The following is a 10,438-nucleotide window of genomic DNA, read 5'->3' on the forward strand; positions in this document are numbered from 1 at the left end:
CACAGCTTTGACACCCCTATGGAGCAGTTCTACTCTGTACACATGGGTCCCATAGTACGAATCTACTCGATAGCAACTAACAACAATATCATAATGTACAGAGGTTTTTTTGGGGGGAGGGGTTCTGATTTTTCCACTTGATAAATATTTCTCCATTTTGTTACTAAAATGTCAAGGTTTTTTTTTTGCAAGAGAAATTTAGAAATTGCCAAAGAAATTTAGGAAGTTCATCCAAGTATGTGAAAAAAAAAAAATGATTCCTAGGTCAGTGTTTGGCCTATCAAATGCCACAGATTAGATTGTTATTAAATTCAAATTTATTTCAACAAGCATTTTATTCTATAATAATTATTTGTCAGGTGGTCAGGGAATTGATAAAGCTAATTGACAAAGGGTAATAATATCATCTAAAACCCATCTACCAATTTGTTCTACCATGGTGGCTTGCATGTTGTTATGATGCTGGAAGCTATCCCACCAGTATTTCAAATGGTGGATAGGTTTCAGTAGAACTTCCAGACTAAGATAGAATAAAAAGAAAGGCCTGATGAACCACTTCTAAAATTTAGCCAATGAAAATTCTATGGATTATAACAGCATATTGTCAAATGTAGTGCTGGAAGACGAGCCTCTTAGGTTGGAAGACACTCAAAATACAACTGGGGAAGAGCTACCTCAACAATGGACTCAAATGCATCAACAGTTATGAAGATGGCACAAGACTAGGTAACATTTTGCTCTGTTATAAGGTCGCCATGAGTTGGAGTCGACTCAATGGCAACTAACAACAGTGTAAAAAAGAAGTTCAAAAGGATGTTCATACCTGTGTCATAGGCTTGAACTCACTGCTGTGTCCAGCTCCAATCAGATGGTGGGCTTTGACTCCTACTTCTGAAAATTTTTCATTTTCAGTAATCCACCGGGAAAGAGCAAATGCGCTCTGTCGTGTTTTTGTAAAAATTATTCCCCGGGCTGATCCCTCAGTCCTAGTATACTGTTCCATTATGGTGTTTCTTAATTTCATCAGTTTTTCATTTTCATGCTCTGGGTTTTCAGCCAGTTTTTTCAACATTCTCTTGTTTTCTTTAAGAAATAGTCAAATTAGCAAAATATACAAGTAATTACACTACAATATTTATTTAATGATGCACTGAAATTTGCTCAATGACAGTTAATTATGTATTGTCTAATAATCAGGCTGGTTTAATAAATAAATTCACTGCAATAATCTTGACAATAAAACTGTATGACCAAATGATCAACTGTGATCGTATAACTCATGGCTACTCTGGTCACATCAGTTAGAAATAGCCCCACCGTGAGTGAAATTTCTTCTTTCAAAACGATATTTTAATAGGGCCTTTGGGGAGCTTATGAGAAGCAGCAGGCTCGTGCCAAAGAGGTAAATACATGAGACCATGTGATGAATGTTACACCGATTCTTACCAAAAAATAAAGTCATGAGAAATCTATCTGTCCCATCCAGTTTCCAAGGCTTCTTTTCATCATCCTCATCTTTGTCACCATCATCATCACCGTCACCACTCTCATCACTATCATCTTCTAGGACCGCAAACTTCTTTTCTCTCTCATCATTATAGAAAGTTTCAAGATGATTATATGCATCAATCATTCGTATTGTGTCATTAATTTGTAGGGCCTCATTGTACTTTCTCAAATGCTCTGCACAAACACGTTCTTTGCGATCTCCATCTCTTGCAGCTATGAAAGAATATATTATATATAGTGAGGTAATGAGTAAACACAACCATTAAAATAGTGTTGTGGACATGAATATGTTTATAACAAAAAACAAAACAAACCAGATGCCGTCAAATCGATTCCAACTCATGGCAATTCCATGGGTTACAGAGTAGAACGGTGCTCCACAGAGTTTTCAGTGGCTGTCACCTTTTGGAGGCAAACTGCAAGGTCTTTGTGTCTCTGAGTGGATTCGAACCACTAAACCTCTGGGTTAGCAGCTGAGCGCTTCACCATTTGTGCCATGTTTGTAACACTGTCTCTAAAATCTGCTTGACCTTGATTTTGAAATGGGTAAGTTAAGGCTCAAAATGTACTATGAGAACTAAGAGGAGGCCAGTTGTCCAACTCCTAGACTTGCTGTTTGAACGCTGCATCAGCAAAAACACATACCTGATTCATGCTGACTCAGGAATGACATGAAAAACCTATTAGGGGAGTTTGTTTTTGGAGACATAGCTGTTAGTATTTTTTTTAGCATTTTAAACATGCAATAAGCCAAAGACTGAAGATAAAGAGAAATGGATGGATTGGTGCTCCTTTTCTTAGATAAGGAATTACAGCATGTTTATCCTTGTCTATTTAGAACACAGATATTCCATTTGCTTTCAATCTGCTTGACATAATCATCTGAAATCTTGGCACAAACATGGACTAAAATAAGTGTTCGGTCAAAACCCAAATTACCTTTTTTTTCCATTTGAATGGCCCATTGTTCATAGTGTTGAGTTCCAAAATCTGACATTGGATTCATTTGGCAAAAAGTTTGAATCTTTGTCATTATTTCTAAAAGTTTCTCTTTAAATGGATCCTAAAAATAAATTACACTTATTTTTATATACTTATATTGTTAAAGGAATAACACTATCTTTTAAAAAATAATTTGTTATAACAATTTGATTCAGAGTATTTGTCTAGAGAAAGTGAAAAAAATAATCTTTGATAACCTCTTTGTACATTCGTTTTTTGTCAGCTTCTCTTTTATCTCCACCTTCAATCCACACCCACACCAACACCATGTATCCCTGCTGGAATTTCCAATTTAAAAGTTTCAAAAAGTAAAGTTAATTAATGATATAAACCTTGAATATTAAAGATAATTTGAAAAACATATTCATGTTGTAATTATTTGGAAGGGCTACAATCCAATTTAAGAAATACTCCTCTTTGAAGCACTGGCTTCAGTATTATTTCGACTAAAATAAAAAATTGAGAGGTGGAGTTTTGAACAAAGTCAGATACAAAAGAGTACATGCGATATGATTCCATTCATATAAGTTCAAAATCAGTCAAAACTCATCTTTGGTTTTAGGAGTCAGGATAGTAGTCCCCCTTTAAGGATGATGACTGGAAGGGGTCACCAGGGGCTTCTGGGGTGCTAGCAATGTCCTATCTCTTGATCTGGATTTTGGTAATACAGGTGTTTTCAGTTTATGAAAAGTCAATGATCTATATACTTATGATTTTGCATTTTTCTGCATGAATGCTATACTTCAATAAAACGTTCACTAAAAAATTAAGTAAATTAAAGAGTAGGATGACAAATTCTTTTTTAAAAATATCCTGAAAATGCTGGGGGTTTTTCATGATTATGAATAGAAATATACATTTAAATTAATCATGTAAATGTTTAAATGTATGTTTCTAACATAAAATAAAGAAAAACAAAGTGTATTCAATGTGCTAGTGCAGCTGGAATAGATAATACTCTTTTTCCAAATATCAGAAAAAATTAATCTATGGAGGTTGGTCACTAACATTGGGTTAGTGCCTCTTATATATCAAGCATAATATTATCTAAGCATGTATCTTATGCCATTTAATTCTAACATCCTTATGAGGTAGATTTCAATGGTTAAAGTTATTATCAAGTATATACAGCTAAAATTGATCACGCTTTTAAAATTCTACAAAAGAAAAATAATGTCAAAATGTACTAGTCATAATGTCCAAGTTGACTCTCAGTTGGTGTTTATACTCTGTGAAAACATTCACTGCAAAAGCACCATTAAAGTAAATATTTCATTTCTTTATCATGTCAGTGTTTTCGTTAGAAAGTAAATATGCAAATATGCAAATTAGGTAGGATTCTCATTAACATTGCCAACTATAATCTGGTAGCATCAAAATGTTTCTGATTTTGGTAGTGTGTTATGTCAGAAAAGCAATCTTGGAATTCACCAAGAAAGTGAAAAAGTAGAAAAGAGTAAAAAGAACTATGGTAATCCCTCTAGTTTAGCTGTACAAGCCTCATTCCCCTCCCTGGGAGCTACTCTACACTTCACATAAGCTGTAAAACTAAAAGGAGGATGGAGAAAATACATAGCAGTGCTTTGCTGCCTAATATCAATAGAAAAGAATAAAAGTCTAATTTTCCTGCTAAAATTTTGCAATAATGTTCTTCAGTTCATTGGTATAAAATAGGCTTTATCATCTTTCAGTTTAGTATGGCATCACCAATCAAATAAATATAAAATTTTAAGTACATACTTCTCTGGTGTCATCTGCAATTGCAAACTTCTTGCATGGCTCCTTTATTTGAGCTCTGAGTTCACCAATATTTTCTTCCACAGTTTTAATGGTAAATGCATCAAGATTGGCACATATCTAGAAAAAAAGATAATTTTTCAATATTCAAATAATTACTTTTCCAGTTCAACTGATTCAATGTAGAAATCTTTTTCAGGTAAGAAATACGTAGCATTATTTGCTAAATATAGTATTTTACTACTGTTATTCCATGGATCTGTTTAACCAATAACATTTTTCATTATTAGGAGAGATTCTAAATCAAATCAGTGGGTAATTCCAAAAAGGACATTTATTTTCATTCCTGAAATTCTTTTTTCATCTAGAAAACCCAACATGGAGAGAATATAGCAACCTGCAGTGACAGGCAGAGAATAAGATATCATATTCTTATGATATCAACTTATAATATGCTTCTCCTAAGATAACCATATTATATCAGTCGTATTAAAGGTCACCTTGACATCCATGGATCATACTGCCACCCTGTTCTACATATAAAGAAGGCAGTGCAAAGCTGGGAGCGGCGAATGCCCATGTGGCTGGCTCTAGACTGAAGCTAGTCCTTAATTCTAGTAATAAGTTTTATCTTGGAGCCACTAATCAAGCCTCTGAATGCTATCTATTCTACATGATTGTTGCCGAGTTCAACTCAAAGGAAGAGACTGAAAACACAAATGAATTGCCTTGGTGCTGGCATTTTTCTCAGTTACTCTGAATCCATTTAACACTTGAGATCAACAGCACTTTATTTGGTGTTACCCTTTTAGGGCAGCTGAAAAGTAATACATCTTTAATTAAAGATTCTCATAGCTCCATTTTCCAGTTAACTTGACTTACCCAGAATCTGAGGATCACTTAGAACAGAAAAGACAGTAAAAAATTCCTAATTCTGAAACTCACAGAATAACACTTTATCATGTGTGAAAACTAGAAAATCTCATAGTTCATGCATATTTCTATATCAAATACATCGTTAAGTTTAACTATAAGAATAGATGTTGAAAAAGGGGCATTTTATTTCTGTGATATTGTTCTATGTCATAGTTACTTATTAAGGCATATTATAGTTTTGTAGAAGATTAAGTATATTTACTTCAGTTGAAGCAAACAGATTTCACTTAACTGATAATTACAGAATACGTTCTTTCTGTATACTCCACGGCACCTGGATGCAACTTTAATGAAAAAAACCCAAGAAGCGTTGGTATTTGTTTTAGCTTTGGTTTTACTGGTTATATATAAAGTTAAGTGCTTACTTTTAAAACGTGTTCGTCAGCTTTCTCTTGTTTTGTAGCCCCTCCAACACCAGGCGAAGCAGTTAATCCTAGTATCTGAGGTAGAGGAATCGCTGGTTTGTTTTCTTTTCTGAGTTTATTATTTTTCAACTTCTGTTTCAAATAACGCCTCATGATGTTATTATAGACTTCTTCTTTGTTGGTGTGATGGCATTCATCAATGATGATGAGGGAAAAGTCTTAAAAGAAAATCCAAATGGTTCATTTGTCCATACCAGCAAACTATATCTTTAACCTATTAAGCTGAGCTGGGATTTTTCTTGGGCCAGATACTGGCACAGCTCTCAGTCACTCTTCAGGAGGAAAATGCAACTGTACTAGGAACTTGCACATACAGAAGTTCATATATATTAATCATAAAAATGTCCCTGTCAGATGTCATCTCTGTTTAATAGATGAGTTTCAGAAATTTTATAGAGCTAAAAAGTGTTATGGGGTGGAATTCAAACCCTGGCTTATTTCCAAAAACTCTCAGGATTACACTTTTGTTCTTTAATTAAATATTTAATTTTAAGTTGGTATGCATTGGAGCCCTGTTGGCGTAGTGGTTAAGAGCTACGGCTGCTAACCAAAAGGCTGGCAGTCTGAATCCACTAGCCGTTCCTTGGAAACCCTATGGGGCAGTTCTACTCTGTCTTATAGGGTCTCTATGAGTAGGAATCAATTCGATAGCAACAGGTTTATGTTTTAATTTTATTCCTTCACATGAAAACCACACTATTTAAAGAGGGATAATTCTGCCTTGTTTTAACATTGCATTTAATTATTATAATTTTTTTTTACTTCTCTCCCTTCATCCTTCCTCCCTTCTCTTCCCATCCCCCATAAAACAGAAAGAATATTATTTTTATTCTAACAGATCTAACAAGATCCAATAGCACATACCAAGAATTTTTCAGTACCTAGAAATAAAAAGTAAGTGGAGGTCTAGTGTGTAATTGATTTAACAATGGTATCTTATAGGGTCATTATGAGTCAGAATCGACTCAACAGCAATAGGTTTGGTATTTTTGGTTTATATAGAATAGAGTGATCTAATTAAAAACTTATTATCAAATTTTTAGTTTGTTTCCCCTAAGGAACAGAACAAGGATTTTAAAGAGCAATGAAAGACAATCTAAAGCAAGATTTATTTTTTCTTTTTATTAATATCTTTTAAATTATTTACTACAGCCCCTATTACTATCATTAATTTTACTGTTAATTCTTCTTTTTATAAAAAGAAATATTCAACCAACCTGACAACTGGACACCAGCATCTTCTCCTTTTTCTGAATTTAAAAGGGCGTTTTCAAGAATTTGAGCTGTACTGATAATAACATCATAGGATTTGACAACTTCTGGAAACGATATTTTCAGTTGGGTATCACCACTTAATCCCATAGTACGATACCATTTCTTCAAAAATGGTTTGAACTCTTTGCAGAAGAGCTGTTCAACTAAAGGTACCTTAAAAAAAAAAGTCCAAATTAAAAAAATAATAAAGAAAAAAGAACAGTCAAAGCAAAACGAGTATGGATCAAAGGCCTACCACGTGCCAAGCATTAATAGAGGTGTTTACATTATCAGTTCATTAGGCATAACAACCAATCTACCAGTTCATTAATTTATCTGTCAATAAACATCTATAGAATACTTGTTAGGCATCAGACATTGTATCTGTGACACGAAGACATTTAAAATATTTTCGACAACCTTGAGAAACTCAGTCTAGCTGGGCACACATACCAACGTAAAATAAAACAGCAAATTATTATAAAACAGGGCAATAATTCCTCCATAGAAACACGTACTAAGCAACAGCAAAGAGGAAGAACCAACTGACTGCTCAAAAGAAGGATTTATAAAGAATTATAATCTAGTAGAGTCCCTGGGTGGTGCAAACAGTTAATTCTCTCAGCTGCTAACTGAAAGCTTGGCTGTTTGAGTCCATCCAGAGGCACCTCAGAAGACTTCCTTCTGAAAAATCAGCCGTTGAAAACCTTACGGAGCACAGTTCTACACTGACATGTGAGTTGGAATCGACTTGACAGCAATTGGTTTTGTTTTTATAATCTAGTAAACAATGGTTCAGTGAAACGATAAGTTGAAACTAAGGTTGGATAAGAAATAAATTCTGAATTTGCAGAGTAGGGTCAGGCTATACAGGGCTATGAACACCAAGCAAAGTATTTTAAATTTAATGGTTTCACAAGGAGCCGTATGAGTTGTATTGTAGAAGTGATTCATTCCTTTTGTTTGTTTTGGGATCAGGCCAGAAGCACCATCCCTAGAGGACTGGAGGGAGCAGGAAACTAAGAGTGAGGAGCTGAGGCACTGACTAGTGGATGAATATGAATAAACTGCTGGAATAGCTTTGGTGGCAGAGAAAACAAAACAAGTAGGCTTGCAAAAGAAGTAGAAGTTTTGATCCATTTTAGCTGACTACGTATGTTGCACTGTCTGCTGAAAGTGGCTAGGTTGATACCTCAATATTACACATTACCAGAATACCTCCTGGATTAGGGGAAAGGAATAGCCAGCACAATTTGAAGGTCATGTCCTAGGAAGATTAGTACAATGAAAGTTCAGGGGCATATAGTGTGGCAGATAGAGCTGGCAGGAAGAGTTTCAAGGGAAAGAATCAAAGAATGCTCATTCTATTCCTGATAATGTGATCATTATCAGTGGTTACCTTTCCACTGGTCTGCAGGGTATGTGCTATTCATCTTTTATATAAGGTTGTTGGTGTTGTTGCTGTTGAGTCATTTCCAACTCATGGCAACCTCATGCGTGTAGAGTAGAACTGTGCTCTATAGGGTTTTCAAGTCTGTGACCTTTTGGAAGCAGATCACCAGGCCTGTCTTCCCAGGCCCCTCTGGGTGGGTTCGAATTGCCAACCTTTTGGCTAGTAGTTGAATACTTAACTGTTTGCACCACCCAGGGACTCTTTTACTTAAGATTAAACCTGATTATGTGTAAAACAAGGACTGGCTGGTATTCCTGAGTAAGGAAATAGTGTATGAAGAACATTGCTATGCATTGTTATTTAGTAGAAATGAAGACTTTTAAGAGTGAATGGGGGGAGGGGGATGGTAAAAAGGGAATCAATAAATTCCAAGGAAGCAAAGTGGACTTAAATGAGTAACCAAGGTTGGTGAGTTAAAAGAAGAAAAAACACAGTCTAAAAAGAGTAAGAAAAGAAACTTTTACTTAGTGTTTTTCTAAGTGAGGTCTATGATCTACTTGCCACAAAATTACTTGAGAGATTTGAAAAATGCAGACTCTTGGGCCCCACCCAAGAAATACTGAATCTAGGGACAATCTCTGAGGATGGAGCCCCGAAACCTGCACTTTTATGAAGTATCCCATGTTATACTTAAGCCCTATGAAATTTGAGAACCACAGCTCTTCTCCCTCTTCCACAAACCCTTTCCTGCTTCACTCTTCCAGAAATATTCTTTTCATTCCACTTACATAAGACAGAGGGAATAATCCGAGAAAGAAGTCATGAAGAAAGATTCTGAGGAAAACAGCAGAAATTAAATTTAGTGAGAAAAGGTAGTATGATCCAGAGGAAAGAAAATCAGACTCTGAAAACAGCTACTCCAGCTGCTTACTTCTTGCGTGACGTTCCAGTTACTTAATCTTAGCTCATCTCAATTTCTGCATTAACAAAATGAGAATATTGTTAACCTACATAATAGGGTTGTTGTGAAAATTAAATGAAATACAGCCTGGCGTATTTTCAATACTCAGAAAACTTCCCTTAGAGTTCACCTCTACTTTTATTCTGGCAGTAGAATATGATGGAAAGAGAGGACCAGGTGAGGTTAGAAGATAAGGGTTCAAGTCTCTCAGCTCTGTTGTTTCTTCGCTGCATAACCCCTGATGGCCAGTTAAAATCTCAGAGCCTCAGTTTCCTGATGGGTAAAATGGGCATAATAATGGTTCCCTCATGTGATACAGGGACTTGAATTTCTGCCCATAAAAGGTGAGTCAACATCTTCCAAAGAAGCAGCATCCTCTGATCGACAGAACAAAAAGAAGTTGTCACAGAATGTAACAGGTGTTGGAAATCCTGATACTCACTGGGGGTGGTGCTGACTTCCTACTGAAGGACACAGAGAAAGCCATATGCAAATCTGACATGGCTAATTGGGAGGTATGTGGTCCTTCTGGAGCCTTTTCCTGAGATTTGACAGAACGCCTGCCAAGACTAATCAAACCCAACTGCTCCCCACTTCTGCTGAATCATATGGGGGTGCATTTCAGCATCTGAAGGAACCTGGGATTTATCTCTTGTGATATGGAAGCCCTAGATAGGAAATAGAAGGTCTGGGAACACAGGTGGTGTTTTCATTTCTCCTTGCAGTTGAAGGCTGTATCTATGGAAAAGGGGGAGGAAAGGAGATGAAAGTAAATGGTGTTAGGGAACAGGATTTGCCTTTTCTAGATCACAAGTTACAATACCTTATTACTGGCCCAAATACAGAACGCAGGTTATGTTGACTTTCTGAACCAGAGATTTTCTGACTCAGTTAAAAAGAATTAAAGCTGAAATTTCTTTAAAATAAAAAGAAATGGAATAGTACAGTAAATAACAGTTATGACACAGATGGAAGAACTAGTGAAGGGGTTTCTGGTAATCTGAGGAGAAAAAACAATAGGGAAGTAGATCAGGAATTTCCACACAACATTGAAATGAATATGAATAATTAACGAGGATAAATTTACATTTAAACATGGCTGTAAAAGTGGATTCATAAAAATCACCTAGATCTGATGGGATAGAAGATTCATGACTAAAATACAGCCTGGAGAGGAGAAGGAGTTGGGGGCAGGGGGCAAAAAAAAGAAGAAGAAAGTGC

General features: G+C 35.7%; 1 protein-coding gene across 5 annotated transcripts in view; it reads right to left on the reverse strand.

The window, feature by feature from the left end:
- IFIH1 (interferon induced with helicase C domain 1) overlaps nt 1-10,438 on the reverse strand; it is a 106,281-nt gene that overhangs the window by 19,801 nt on the left and 76,042 nt on the right. For all 5 annotated transcript variants that reach the window (XM_023730481.1, XM_023730482.1, XM_023730480.1 and 2 more), the window contains 6 exons: nt 6,827-7,037; nt 5,550-5,767; nt 4,252-4,368; nt 2,449-2,572; nt 1,447-1,722; nt 824-1,083 (listed from right to left, as the gene is read on the reverse strand). In XM_023730481.1, the coding sequence (XP_023586249.1) occupies nt 824-1,083; nt 1,447-1,722; nt 2,449-2,572; nt 4,252-4,368; nt 5,550-5,767; nt 6,827-7,037 (1,206 nt within the window). The remainder of the gene's footprint in view (nt 1-823; nt 1,084-1,446; nt 1,723-2,448; nt 2,573-4,251; nt 4,369-5,549; nt 5,768-6,826; nt 7,038-10,438) is intronic.

Source organism: Trichechus manatus, unplaced genomic scaffold (genome assembly GCF_000243295.1).
Source record: "Trichechus manatus latirostris isolate Lorelei unplaced genomic scaffold, TriManLat1.0 scaffold00036, whole genome shotgun sequence".
Lineage (NCBI taxonomy): Eukaryota > Metazoa > Chordata > Mammalia > Sirenia > Trichechidae > Trichechus > Trichechus manatus.